The 14,788-nt window shown below is 44.2% G+C and overlaps 1 protein-coding gene across 2 annotated transcripts in view; it reads left to right on the top strand.

Moving 5' to 3' along the window:
• The window catches only part of RNF152 (ring finger protein 152), a 72,454-nt gene extending 61,142 nt beyond the window's left edge, over positions 1-11,312 (top strand). For both annotated transcript variants that reach the window (XM_042962337.1, XM_007080459.3), the window contains exon 2: positions 9,968-11,312. In XM_042962337.1, coding sequence (XP_042818271.1) covers positions 10,112-10,723 — 612 coding nt within the window. In that variant the 5' untranslated portion in view covers positions 9,968-10,111 and the 3' untranslated portion in view covers positions 10,724-11,312. The remainder of the gene's footprint in view (positions 1-9,967) is intronic.
• The last annotated feature ends 3,476 nt before the right edge of the window (positions 11,313-14,788 follow it).

Genomic DNA, 14,788 nt, shown 5'->3' with positions numbered 1-14,788 from the left:
CTTGGTCCTTAATGCACAACTCTAAGCGCTCAGACCCTCCTCCTCCAGTGATGACCTAATAGGCTGTCTCTAAACTGCCTTGAGGTGCCACCTCAAATCCCTGCTTCTCTTGAGGCTTGGAGGCTCGGAGCCCACACTGCTGTCTGGGGTGATGCCCACATGAATCTGATGTGATGCTTAATCCTAAAAGGAAATGTTGGTGTCCTTCCCTCTGACTCTTCTGTTCTCCAGTGTCATTGGAGTAGAAAGAACAGAGGGCCAGCTGGTAGCCTCCTTCTTCAGTTCCAGCAGCCTCTCTGGCTCTAACAATATCTAACACTATCGCTATCTATCTATCTATCTATCTATCACTATCTATCTATCTATCTATCTATCTATCTATCTATCTATCACTATCTATCTAACACTATCACTAACAGGTAGTGATAGTTCTTTGTTTGGTAGTTCTGTCTAAGCCCTGTGCATGATCCGTTGAACACTACGATCACTTGATAAGCAGCTCCTTTCAGTGCTCTGTCTGCCCTCCCCCCCCACCCCTGTGGATCTCTCTCCGTAGCTCTTCCCTCAGGTGCACATCCAGGCTCCTTGAGGGCAAAGGTTCTAGTTTGCCATAGTGTCCCAGTGCCTTGGGTAATGCTTGGTACACGCTGGGTTCCCAATAAATATTTGCTGAAATGTTTTGCCTTAGTAGATGACCAGCCATTGAGAAGGCTTCAGATTTTTGTTTGTTTTTCATTTCTTTGGCTTTACTTGTATGCCTGACTTGTCGGTTCCTTCAGCTGTACTCAGAATTCTAGGAGTTGGGGTAATTGATCATTTTCCCTTTGTTCTGCCTGCCTGTCTGTCTGATGGCATCTTTTATTATCCCTTCTCTCCAGGGAGCCTGGGGAATCCCATGACAGGTCTTTATATCTCTTCTCTGTGTTTATGAGTGTCTGCAACTTTTCCTTGACCATTACTTGGTGATCAGAACAAGCAAAGGTGAGGCAGAGTGTCTGATTTATGCCAGCGTTAGCCTCTGTGTGAGGGGGACAGCTGTGCAGAATTCTTTTCAAGGGAAAGCTGGGGCCCACCTTCACCCAATAGCAAGTTTGGGTAATAGCGGTATCTTACTTATCTAAGAAGGTTATTGATGAGACATAAGATGGTTATTCTTTGGATTGTTGCTACAAATTGAAGTTGTGGTTGTTTCTGTTAGCGTGTTAGCTCTAGTTAGACTCATTCGTTAAAGCAGAGGCACAAAAGAAGAAATTTCTAACATAAGTTGCCTCCCAGTTATTGAGATGGCCACTCTCTCACTTAGATGTGCATTCTTACAAGATCATTAACATGATATTTACAAATTATCTGTCAGGTATTATAAGCACAGAATAAACAGCCTGATAACTCTGTCAGGCCATTGGAAACCCAGCAGTGTGAGTGTGTTCAGGTGGTAGAACTAGGTTTGCTAGAAGGTACTTTGGGGATCATCTAGTCTAGTGCCCTGTTAGGTGAAAACACTGCAGCTCGTGGAGAGCTGACTTGCTTAAGGTAACCCATCTGATTAGGGTAGAATTAGAGCTAAAATCCTCACCTCCTGACCCCTAAGAGCAATCAATGAGTGTTTGATAGCAATGGGAAGAAACAAAAACCGATGGTTATTATCACTCATGGCCATTCTGAAATTTGGCTTTAATTCCTAAAATGTTTTGATTCCAATATACTTTGATTTTAAATACGCATTGCCGGATGATGGATGGGTCAGATTCGTTCATCTTTCTTCTAACTTCTGCGTAAATGAGATGTGCCAGGGTGAACAACATCTCTGCAGACTGTGGTTCCATCTCAGCTGCTTGGTTGTGTGCATTTTCAGAGGACAGAACTGGCATCTGTCCCGTGGCCTGGTCCATGTGGACTGCAGCAGTCCAGGGGCTGACCCCGGCATTCTGGCTAACCTGCTGCCCTCTGCCTGCCTAGCCACGGTACCTCTGGCCCACCCTGCCTACCTCTGCCACCCAGACCAGTCTGGCTCCAGATCATTCCCTGCTGCATCCTTCTGGTCACCCAAGACTCATAAGTGACAGTGTTCACTTTCTAGATTCCTTACATCGTTAAATACAGCAGACCAAGGATGGTCAGAGGAGGAAGCAATGAAGATATTTGAGTTTGGGTTGATGGAGTTCTCATCTAAAATTTGTCAGAGTCCCAGAATCCACTGCCTTCTCCATTAAATCAGAGATAGTTACACCAGTGGGAGTCTGCATGTATTGGGCAACTGTGTCCTGAAAGGATTGCTCTCGGCTGTCAGAGGACGAAAAGTCAGTGACACATCTGTCACCACCAGGCCATTCCCATTCTTGCCCCTGATGAGAGTGTTTGTGAAGATCCAATGTAACTAAGTGGTCTTGCCAGCTGAAATACCAAATTAAATGGAATTGTATTTATTTTATTTAATCCCATTTCAAATACTTACATTTTCTCAAAGAATGAAGTGAATTATCTGCATCAGAAAGACATGCTCTTTCAAAAGAGTAAGCGAAGCAGGACAGTGTCTAGTTTAATCTTTGACTTTGACTTTTTTTCAGCATAACCATTGAATTTAAGGTCCTCATGGAGTTCATCAGATGGGACAGCTCAAGGTCAGCCAGATGTAATCACTGTCAGTTCATGCCACAGTTCTGAGGGAGGCTTCCCAATTAATGTCACGGCCACAAACCTGAACATTTTTTTTCATGTTTATTTATCTTTTTGAGAGAGAGAGAGAGAGACAGAATGCGAGTGGGGGAGGGGCAGAGAGAGAGGGAGACGTAGAATCCAAAGCAGGCTCCAGGCTCTGAGCCATTAGCACAGAGCCGGATGCAGAGCTGGAACTCACAAAGTCCAAGATCATGACCTAAGCTGAAGTCGGACGCTTAACTGACTGAACCCCCCAGGCGTCCCATGTCACAGCCACAAATCTAAATCAGAATGAATGAAGAGTCTTAAGAGTGCAAGCGGAATAAAACTATCTGCATTACTTACTTCATCGGCTTATTTATCCTTATATACCTGAACTTCTAACAGCAACTGGGACTATAAAAATTCAGTATTGGAGACCTTTGCTGTTTTACCACCCACTAAATTCATGGTAGGGCTTTATCATACCCACACCTTTTATAAAGGTGCTTAAAATTATACAGCTGTTTTTAAAAATGAGGAAATTTTATTTTGTGAAAATGGATGGATCAATGTTGTAAAGCATCAGCTATCCACTGCCCCCAGACGACAGCAACATACACAACCCTTTAGTTTTGGGCATCCCCACCCCCACCCCAAATTGCACCTCCCTCTATTTACACAAATCTCAATTCATTTTTAAAAGTATTTTAAACCAGGGCATGAGCTAGTATTGCATTCGATGACTATTCAAGGCCTTTGATCTGTATATTGTACTGCTGACATCATTTATGAAACTAAGTACTGTTTTATGAAAATATGTTTGAAAATAAGTTCTATCTTATAAGTCATAATTTTCTTGAGAATGTTCACCTTTAGCTACTATTCCTCTTTTTGTGATCTGATTTTTGATCTTTAGAGTCTTTCAAAATAAATGGCAGTGACGTTTAAAAATTGTTCTAGTTGGGGCGCCTGGGTGGCTCTGTCGGTTGAGCATCCAACTTCGGCTCAGGTCATGATCTCACGGCTCATGGGTTCGAGCCCCGCATCAGGCTCTGTGCTGACAGCTCAGAGCCTGGAGCCTGCTTCGGATTCTGTGTCTCCCTCTCTCTGTGTCCTTCCCCCACTCCTGCTTTCTCTTTCTCTCTCTCTCTCTCAAAAATAAAATAAAAACATTTAAAAAAATTTTAAAAAAGGAAAAGTTAAAAAAAAATTCTTCCAGGATATTTCCATATACACCTGTTTGAACGCATTCCACTAAAGTGCACTTTCCTTTTAAGTGTAATGAGTGTCTTATTTGAGTGTGTATCTTGCTCCTTTAAGGAAATAAACATCAAACTCCAGTTTCTAAAGCTTCCGCCAGTGTGTGCTTTGTGTGTGATGCATTTGGCCAGGAACTCTGAATTTATTTTCCAGCTTATGTGGGCCTCGTTTCCATTCCCTTTCTTCTGTAGTCAACTCACACCTTTCCAGTTTCTGAAGAAAGGGAAATGGGATGATTCGCCATTAGCTTCGGTCCATAGCCTCATAAATTTTCTTCTCTTTACCTAACTAATCATCATAATTACTAATTATGCTGCAGAAAATACACTGGAATGCAGACAGGCTGGCCTGCCATAGGGCAAATCCATGTATAAATCAGAGATGCGGCCTTCAAAATGGCTTGAGTGGCTGGGCATGTAAATTGGAACTGTTTCCCCATTCTGTTCTTGTGCTCAGCCTACATTGTAGGGCCTAGCCTTCCTTGGATAGTGTTGGAAATCCAGTGGTATAATCTAATTTTAAGGGAGCTCAACACCAATTAGGTGAACATTACTTGGAACATAAATTCATGAATAAAATTGCATGTTGGTTTTGTTGAAAAATGATGGTGTGGCAGGTCTTGGGGCACTACCAACACGAACACTGGCATGCCTCCTCCCAAGCTGTTCAAAATGGCAGCTCTCTGAGAGTCAGGAAGCGCTCTCTGGGCAGATGGCACGCAGCACTGGAAGGCGTCTGGGGTCAGGGGGCAGAGAGAGAGCACCAGCACCCTTCACTACGGCACAGTACTCGAGCTCTTTCAACTCACTTGATCTTCAGCTACACCTCCGTCTTAACTCATTAGTCAGTGAGGAAGCAGGCTTCCAGAGGTTAAATGACCTGCTCTCGTGTCACAGCTGATAGTGATAGGGCAAGGATTTGACCCAGGATTCCTTGAGGCCAAAGCCCCTGTCCTTCCTCCTCTGCTAAGCTGCTTCCCACGTTTTTATATGGAAGTAAGGTAAATAATTTGGCAAGAAGGAAGGTTAATAAATTGGTGGTCACTGTTTTCATTTTGGTGTCAAGAAAACCTTTTTGTTCCAGCTCCATGTATATTGAAGGTGGTTGTCCTAAAGGCCATGGTTAAGCAAAGCTGTTTCCAAATTCACAAAATTGCAGGAATCTGTGCTTTTCCTCATACCCCTCCCCGATGTTGTCATTTCTGTCACCATAGCTCAAAGCCGTCAGTCCTTTGCATGAGCACACATTCACATCTCCCTATGGTCTGTAATACTGTGACCTTAGCTCTGTCCATGGGCTTTAACGGTAAGAAGAGATAAGAGCATTTGCCAAGGTTCACCAGCAAACCCTGTGTCTTGTTTTTGTTCTTTAAGAAAAAAAATAAATTCACGGGACGCCTGGGTGGCCCTGTCTGTTAAGCATCTGGCTCTTGGTTTCGGCTCAGGTCACGATCTCACGGTTCGTAAGTTCGAGCCCCTCATCCCGTTCTGCACCGACAGCGTGGAGCCTGCTTGGGGTTCTCTCCCTCCCTCTCTGCCCCTCCCCTGCTCACGTGTGCACGCAAAGAAAAAACAAATTCAGTACCTTGTGTATGAGATTAGCACATTCTACCCTAACTGCTAACATGGTGGGGATTTGCCTCCCTCACCCCCCACTGCAGCAGCCCGTGGACGTGCCCCTTGGTGACGCCACACACTACCTTCACCTGCACCTGTGGCTGGTGCTCCCTGTGTTGGACAGCGCAGCACAGACCGCCCGGCTTGGGAGTCCTCCTGCCTCCTGTGCTCTCTGTTCTCAAAGCAAAGTGTCTCTTGATTCCTCTCCCTCCAAGCTACTAGCTTGCCCCCTCGCTTCACACCGTCGTCTCATAAGGGACTCCAGTACTCACACACTAGCACCCTGCAGAGTCCAGTATGCCCCTGATACTGCCCTGAAAACGCTCTCAAAAGTACTGATGCCTTTGTGGTCGCCAACGCCTAAGGTCCCCTCTCCATAACCTTGTGCTGCTCAGACCTCTTTTTCGCCGGCAATACGTGCTGGGATATGTTGATGGGTTTCCTTCTACTTCTGTCCCAATTCTTCCTTTTGATCAGACTTAGCTATGTGTTCCCCAAGGGTATCTCTCTGTTCCGTTCTGTTCTGTTGTCTCTGGATGACAGTTCTTCTCTGTGGCCATCAGCTGGGTCTCTGAGGTCTAAGCCTGACCCTTGTCTGCAATATCAGCCCCACATTTTCAGCCTTTAAAAAAAGATTTGATTATGATTATGATTATGGTTTTTTATTTTAGAGCACGCGAAAGGAGGAGAAGGGCAGAGAGAATCTTAAGCAGGCCCCACGTTCCACACGGAGCCCACCCCAGGGCTCGATCCCACAGTCCTGGGATCAGGACCTGAGCCAAAATCAAGAGTTGGCTGCTCAACTGACTGAGCCACCCACCCAGGCATGCCTCAGCTTTACTTATTTATTTATTTTTGACTCTTTCATATCTTCCTGAAAAATTTATTTCGTATATCTTCCCCGCACTCAAGTGGAATAGGGCCCAAACAGAACTCATGGTCATTCTCTCGGATCCCTGTTTCTCTTAAGGATGCCACCCTCCTCTCAAACTTCACTTGTGACTTCTCCCACCACAGCCCTGCATTGCCATACGCGGCCAGCTCCCCACAGGCTTCTCTAGAACCACTCGGCACTTCTCATCTCTTCATCCTAATTGCCACTGTTTCCTTCAACTACTCATTACCTCTTGTCTAATGTTATAATAGCTTCCCAGCAGGTCTTTCCAATCTATCCTGAATATGACTACCTAATGAATCACTCTCAGACTCATAACCCTCTGGTGTTTTCCCACTGCCCGCTACAAAGTCCCACATCCTTGGTCTGGTGCTCCAGGCTGTCCACGGTCTGTGGTCTGTGGTCTGTGGTTTGCGCGTGGCTGTGCTCACGCTCCCCTCTCCTCTCCCTGCGGGACTGTGCTCCCCAGCTGGGCCAGTGGGAGGGTGCTTGCAGGTTCTGTGTGCATTCTGTTTCTTTCAAAGGCATCTATATCTGAGACCTAAACATAACAGCTAAAACTATAAAACTCTTAGAGTGGGCTTTTTAAAAAAAATTTAGAGAGCGCCAGCGGAGGAAGGGCAGAGAGAAAGGGAGATAGAATCCCAAGCAGGCTCCACACTGTCAGTGCAGACCCTGACATGGGGCTCAAACCCACCAACTGGGAGATCAAGACCTGAGTCGAAGTCGGACATTTAACAGACCCAGGCACCCCAGGGTGGGGATTTTTTTTTAAGTAGTTAATTAATTAAAAAATATTTTTTAACATTTACTTATTATTGAGAGACAGAGAGAGACAGAACATTAGCATGGGAGCGGCAGACAGAGGGAGAGACACAGAATCCGAAGCAGGCTCCAGGCTCTGAGCTGGCAGCACAGAGCCTGACGTGGAGCTCGAACTCACAGACCGCGAGATCATGACCTGAGCTGAAGTCAGACACTCAAACCGACTGAGCCACCCAGGTGCCCCTAATTAATTTTTTATTTGCATCCAAGGTAGTTAGCATCTGGTGCAACAATGATTTCAGGAGTAGATTCCTTAATGCCTCTTACCGATTTAGCCCTTCCCCCCCTCCCCACAACCCCTCCAGCAAGCCTCTGTTTGTTCTCTATATTTAAGAGCCTCTTGTTTTGTCCTGCTCCCTGTTTTTTATATTATTTTTGCTTCCCTTCCTTTGTGTTCATCTGTTTTGTATTTTAAATTCCTCATATGAGTGAAGTCATATGATACTTGTCTTTCTCTGACTAATTTCGCTTAGCATAATACCCTCTGGTTCCATCCACGTAGTTGCAAATGGCAAGATTTTGTTCTTTTTGATTGCCGACTAATCAGAGTGGGCATTTTTAAGTTACTGTAGTATTAGGAAAAAAGTCCTCTAGCCAGTTGCTGCAGGTTGAGAAATCACTCCGTAATTGCACACAGTCTTTCCTTTGCTCACACTGAAAATGAACTGTCCCCTGATTTTCCATGCCTAAATATCCTCTCTATAATCCAGATTTTTCACTGAGCCATTCCTGATTCCTCCAGCTCCCCTAGGGCGTGCATCACTTTGTATTTATATTACGACTGTTTACATACATAAATGGTTATCTCTAGGCTGGGAATCTCTTATGGGCAGTGATAAGGTCTTAGTTACAAGGGACAAAGACAAATACCATAATGCTTCACATGTGTTAGATGTTCACTAATGATTTGAATGAATAAATGAGTGGGAGAGGAAATCTATTCATGTTTTTATTCATACGTAACCTTAAATTGCTTAAGAGTAGGATTTGGATCTGATTTATCCTTATATCCTACAGTAGCTACTAGCATTGTGCTTTGTGCATGATAGATGCTCTATAGATATTTATTTTTTTACTTTTACTTTTTTCAGCTTTATTGAGGTATGATTGACAAAACTGTAAGATATTTAAGGTGTGCATGGTGGTGATTTGCTACACATACACATTGTGAAAAGACCCCCATCTAACTGATTAACCTGTCAATCACCTAACATATATCTTTTTTCCGGTGACAACACTTAAGGCCTACCCTTAGCAAATTTCCATTATTCAGTAAACATTTCTTGAATCAGTGGATAAAGACGCAGTTGATTATGATACGAACTTCCTGAATGCCGTTACTCTATCTGACTTTCAATAATTGCATTTAGGCACTCTCACTACAGCTAAAATGTTTTACGATACGTCGCTCTTTTTGACTGTCGCTGTGAATTTTTGCCAGTGATTATTTACTTTCAGCTTTTTCTGCATTTTTAGTTTTGATTTTTAACCAATCATGTTGTTGGCAAGGAGTACCCTCTTAATTTCACAAAGGAAGTTAGAAAAAGGTTTGCTTTTTAAGAAGCACGTGCAGGAGCTTTTCCGTGTCATTAGCTCGTGGCTCTGGGGGCAGGTGGGGTTCTTGGACTAGCAGTTACTTCTGCAGTAGTGGTTGGGTCGTTCCTTCCGGAGTCACCGTGACTCCATCCAGAGACGCGTAATTTGGATGCTTTCAACAGGAAACAGGGTTGGGCAGCCTTCGTTGAAACACTGGCACGCTAGCGGGTTCTTCAAACCCGGGTTAAGTTGCTCTGCCTCCTTTTGAGACCAGGAGGCTAACCCTGTTTTTGCTGTTACTGTTTTATGGTGGGGGGCTGCCTACCATCTTCTCTGACAGCCTTTCACTACTTAATACTTGGTTACGACTGGCGAGTTAATAGTATTTGCTTGGGGTCCCGTTGCCGGATGCAAGCCTAAACAGTAATGAAATTAGAACTGACTGAAAGATACAAGTGGTCTTTATGTGCGTTTGTGATGCCGCTGCCTGAAGGTGCGATGCTACTGCTGGTTTTTGTTGCCGTGGGTTTGGGGTTTTGTTCTGTTTTTGTCTCCTTTAAAACCAGATGACAAGAATTACTTTGTTTCAATGATTTGGTGGGAAAAAAATAACAGATGCCTGTGTGTGCTGCTTTGGAGGCATCGTTTTAATTTCCTATGAGAGAGGAATAGTTCTAGCCTGTATAAAATGAGCGAGCTAGTTACATGGAGTCCCTAGGTTTGGGAAGTTGCCTGAATCTAGCAATGAATACTTACAGTAGGGTAAGTAGTGTCAGGAAAAGAAGACCAGAGGGTCTAAGGAAAGACCTTGACTTTTAGGAAATGCTAGAAACTTGCCGAAAACAGGAGAATGTCTCCAGTGTATTTTAGAAGAACCACCCAGGGTCCACAGAAATACACAGAACAGGATCAAGACTCCCCCTTTATCAAACACATGGGGCAGCATCCACGGCCACGAAGGTGTTCCCTTTAGAAATGAGCCAAGGATTTACCGTAAGAAGCCACCCAGACAACTCATTTACCTTCCATGGGACGTTACAAGCGGGAATCCCGTAGCCTCACGAGTGGGAAATTTTTACACTTTTGACCCAGCGTCAAAACGTCTGAACGGTGGTGCACAAGTCCATCGATGTGCTGACCATCTCGGCTTGTTTGAAGTCATTAACTTTTGTGCATTTTGTTTGTTTGTTTCCTCCAGAAATGAACACGCCTGAGCATGCCCTGTGCCTGTGAGCTACCTGATCTCACGACTTTGGCAAGACGACAAGGAAGGCGTGGGGGTTCTGGACTCTGAGAACACGCTCCTTCCCCTTGGCCTTGGCCTTCCCGCGCCCAGCCCACCATGGAGACGCTCTCCCAAGATTCCTTGCTGGAATGTCAGATCTGTTTCAATTACTACAGCCCCCGGCGAAGGCCCAAGTTGCTGGATTGCAAACACACCTGCTGCTCGGTGTGCCTCCAGCAGATGAGGACGAGCCAGAAGGACGTGAGGTGCCCCTGGTGCCGGGGCATCACCAAGCTGCCCCCGGGCTTCTCCGTGTCGCAGCTGCCCGACGACCCCGAGGTCCTCGCGGTCATCGCCATCCCGCACGCGTCCGAGCACACCCCGGTCTTCATCAAACTTCCCAGCAATGGGTGCTACATGCTGCCCCTGCCCATCGCCAAGGAGCGAGCGCTGCTGCCCGGAGACATGGGCTGCCGCCTGCTGCCCGGGAGCCAGCAGAAGTCCGTCACCGTGGTGACCATCCCGGCAGAACAGCAGCCCCTGCAAGGCGGGGCTCCCCAGGAGGCGGCGGAGGAGGAGCCGGACCGGCGGGGCGTGGTGAAAAGCTCCACCTGGTCCGGGGTGTGCACTGTGATCCTGGTGGCCTGCGTCCTCGTCTTCCTTCTGGGCATCGTGCTGCACAACATGTCTTGCATTTCTAAGCGCTTCACTGTGATATCCTGTGGCTGAACGGGGCTGCAAGGGAAGGAAGTCTCTCGTGGGTGCCAACTGGGGGTTGAGCAGGTGTTGGTGATGGGGTCGCAGTGAGGAGATGGGGGGACGACGCTGATTGTTTGGTGCCGAGCGCTGGCCTCTGGGCCTGCCGCTTGATGAACCGCAGACAGACACGAAGGGTAGATGCGAGGTCTCAACGACACGCCAGGCAGATCATTCTGAGCATTGGCGGCAACAGCTTCGAAGACGATTGCATGCATCCTCATAATCGTTCATTAAATGGACTGTAATTTATGATTTTTCAAAATCATGTTACAAGGTAGACAGACGTATTCTACTTAGACGTTAAACCGTGCAAGTGCATACAATGTGATCTTCTCTAAATGTGGTAGATTAAAACCAAGATGCTATGTATACAGTAGAATTAAACCTGAGAATCCATGTAAAAATCCAGCGGCAACATGCAGCGCCGGTTTCTTTCCCCTTTTTAACGGAAACCCAGCCTTCCTTCAGTTGCTAAGGCTTTTTATACTTTTGGAACGGCACCCACATTAAAATAAGTGAAGTGGACAGTCGTTTTTCGAAGAAAATGTCTGAACAAGTGTTTCCAGCGTGTCGTGTTTTGTTACGTACCTTCAGTTTCCTTCCCTTGTAATTAGAGCTCGCTATGTGTTTATTAAACGGAAAGCCCAACAGGGGAGCAATAAACTGAGTAATCATGAGAAATGCCTAATCCCACAGGAACCCTGTATGCCAATTTTTCTCAAGCCATCTCACGAAATAAGGATTTTAAATGTAAATATTGCGTATTTGTGTGTGTGCGTGTGTGTGTCGTTTGATTTACCTCAGGTTTTGAATCCTTTCAGAAGAATCCCGGGAGTAAGACTTTGTGGGCCTGAGTCCAGGGTCTGAAACGGTGGCCCCCTCTTGAGCACCGGGACCCACACAGTGAAGTGTTACTCGCATGTCACTTCCAACGTTTGATCCTCTTCTATGCATTCAAGTCCTGTATCCTGTGAGGCACGAATGGCGAGTAACAGAAGGGATTCTGTCTCTTCTCCCGATTTGGAGGTATCGTAATAGATACGAGTGTTGTCCATCGATGCCAAACCTAGACTGGCATTTTAACAGACGGTCCATGATTACTTTTTGAAAGATACTATTCCATGAGAGCTAAACCATTTAGAATTCCGGTGTCCTCTTGCTGGTGTCAGTGAGAAAATCTCTTGTATTTCAACATATGTTGTTATTGAGAAAAGTGACAAGGTCAACTAACAACTCACATTCCCAATTTCAGTGGACCAGTTCCATCAGAAGTTCTCAAATATTTTTCAGTGTGTAGTGGTCTATAGATGCTCATGAAGAAAGATCTACTGGCATCAAAGGGTAAATTCCTGTACCTGGATGTGTGTGCGTTCAGAAATAGCTATGAGTTTGACAATTCTCTTCTAATTTCTTTTATGGAATTCATAAAGCAAGTGTATTTGAAAGCTCAAAGTAGAAATTAGGTTAAAATGCCATTTTATTGTGTAAGCTATTGGGCATTATACAACAAATAATCTAGGATTTATTTGGTATTAATAATTTAGGTATCATATTAGCTAAATACTGTCCTCTATTACGTAACATAATATACTGTTGGGTTAGTGTCAATTTCTCAAACTCTTCCAGGCTGCCATAATGCATGTCTGACCTAATTTCTATTCCTCTTGGAGAAAAAAAAAAAAAGAAAGAAAGAAAAAACACACCAAAATGTCGCATTAAGAATGCTACATTTCAAATGGGCTTTTACCCTTGCAATTTTCAGCCAGGCCATATTTAAGTTAATTTTTTGAATGATAATCTACATCTGTTTACGTACAGTAGGAAGTGACTGGCCCTGTAGTGTAGCGTGTCCTAGAGTTCTACGTGTTAAGTAGGTTATATATAGACACTAACGTGTGTGATGATACAGCGCCCTGTGTTTCTTAGTGCAAAGCTGTAGAATAAAAATGTCCACGTAACTTAAAAAACAATCTCATGCTAGAGCTGCCGTGAAGCAGTGCAAAATTAATCGGCTCTGTGATAGATTCTTGACTTTACAGTTTAAGGTAGCAAGAACACCTAAACGAGAATTTTTTGTGTGAGTCTTACTGACATGAGAAATCCTGTTTAAATGGATTCTGCCTGCAGTTATTCATGCACCGCTCGTTAAGGTGTGCATTTGTGCACACGTGTGTGTGTGTGTGTGTGTGTGTGTGTGTGTGTCATATCTCAGCCTGCAGATAAAGTTTTCCTAGACTTGATGTTTTCATGATGGTTGACATCCCACTGCTCTGGCCTCTTCCGACATTTACCCACGACACTAACAACTCATCTGCCCCCTGTGACAAAAGTCCAGTGACACAATCAACCAGAAGTCACAGTTGCACATCAATGAAAAAGTCACAACCGAAAGCACAGAAAGTTGGAGCTGAAAGCAGCCTCTGCTGGCTTCATTTTGTACATGAGTCCATTGAGGCCCACAGAGGCACATGGCAGCTTGGAATTCTGCAGCAAAGGGGAGTCGAGAACTTTGCACTGTAGTTCTCTCTTGCTCCTGCCTAGGCCAGTTGACATCTCTGTTGGGCTATGATCTTTTTGAGGGTGGACGAATACACTTTACTAACTCAGCTATTGCTTTAGGGTTTTTTTTTAAATATATATATTCATTTTAGTTAGCATCTACCTCTCTGGGAAATGACAGGAGGGTTGATTGAAGGAAGAGTATAGACATTTAATAAAAACAATGCGATTTGAAGTTTTGAAATTGCAAACCATTGGTTCCCCTCCCCCTTCTTATATAAAGGACAATGAGTGTTGTGTAAATAGTAAACCTTAAGAAGCATGAATTTTCATCTTTATTAATGATCTTGACATAAGCAAGAGAATGCTTAATATGTTAAATAGAGCCAAGTATGCTATCAAAACAGCATTGTCTTTGGAAAATTTTTGTGTAGTGACCTGGGGCATAAGTTGTGATGAAAAGGCAAATTAGTTCTCAGTTCCGGTCATAGTTTATGATTAGAAAGCTAAAAGGTATTTTCTTTAAGAATATAATTAAGTTTAATCTTGCGCATGACTTAAGAGTAGGTCCCTTGAAGGTTAAACCGTATGCTGGTGCAGCCTTTGAGATCTAGTCTGTTCAATAGAACTTTCTCTGATGATGGAAATGGTTTATAACCTCTGCTGTCCAAGATAGTAGCCACTAGCCACATTGGCTAGTGGGCAGTTGGAATGGGGGAGTACAACTGAGGAGCTGGCTTTTGTATTTTATTTAATTTTAAGTTATTTAAACATAGTCACTCACATATGGCTGGTGGCTACCATAGTGGACAGTGCAGTTCTGGAGGGGTGTGCACTGGGATCTAGCATCAGAGTGTTAATAGAGTAACAGAGTAAGGCCAAGAAGACAGTTTGTGGTTTAGTAACATGCAGTTGGTTGAAAAATTCCTTTCTGGGCTTAAAAAGTATATGATCTCAAGTATGACAATAAAAATGTACTGATCGCCCTTAGGGGTTGTTACTTACGTACGTTGGGCCAAAGAATGATCGGCGAAGCTTAAAGAGTGCTTTATGAAGCCCCTTTTCTGGGATCATTAGCTGCATGTGACTCTATCGTCCCCAAATAGTAGTTAGACAGTAGCTGTAAAATGTTTGACTTGCAAGCTATGCATGACCTGTACTGTGAAACTGTGTTTAGGGTCTTATGTCCAAAAAGTAAATGTTACAGATAAAAAAAAAAAAAAAAAAGTCAAATGAAATTCCTCTTCACTTCTATCATCTAACTCAAACTTCTCACTGCATTAGTAAGGTGTGAAATGTAAGAGCAAGCACGTTTTGCAGTGTTCATAGAGGGTTTTCGTTTGCCCTTGAAGTCTGCCAGCTTGTCATTGTATTTGGTGTGGGCATGTGTGGGCATCCTTTTTCAGGTGCCAGACTAAAACATAGGTACGATTTTAGAATGAGATTTGACACTGTTTTATAGTCTCTTTGGTTCTTCCTTTCAGTTATCACTGGACAAATTAAAAATTTGCAGCCTTGCTCAAAGACTTTTATTTT

This window comes from Panthera tigris, chromosome D3, assembly GCF_018350195.1.
Source record: "Panthera tigris isolate Pti1 chromosome D3, P.tigris_Pti1_mat1.1, whole genome shotgun sequence".
Classification (NCBI taxonomy): Eukaryota; Metazoa; Chordata; class Mammalia; order Carnivora; family Felidae; genus Panthera; species Panthera tigris.
Note: the sequence above shows the minus strand (reverse complement) of the source record. Positions and strands in the feature narration are given on the sequence as shown.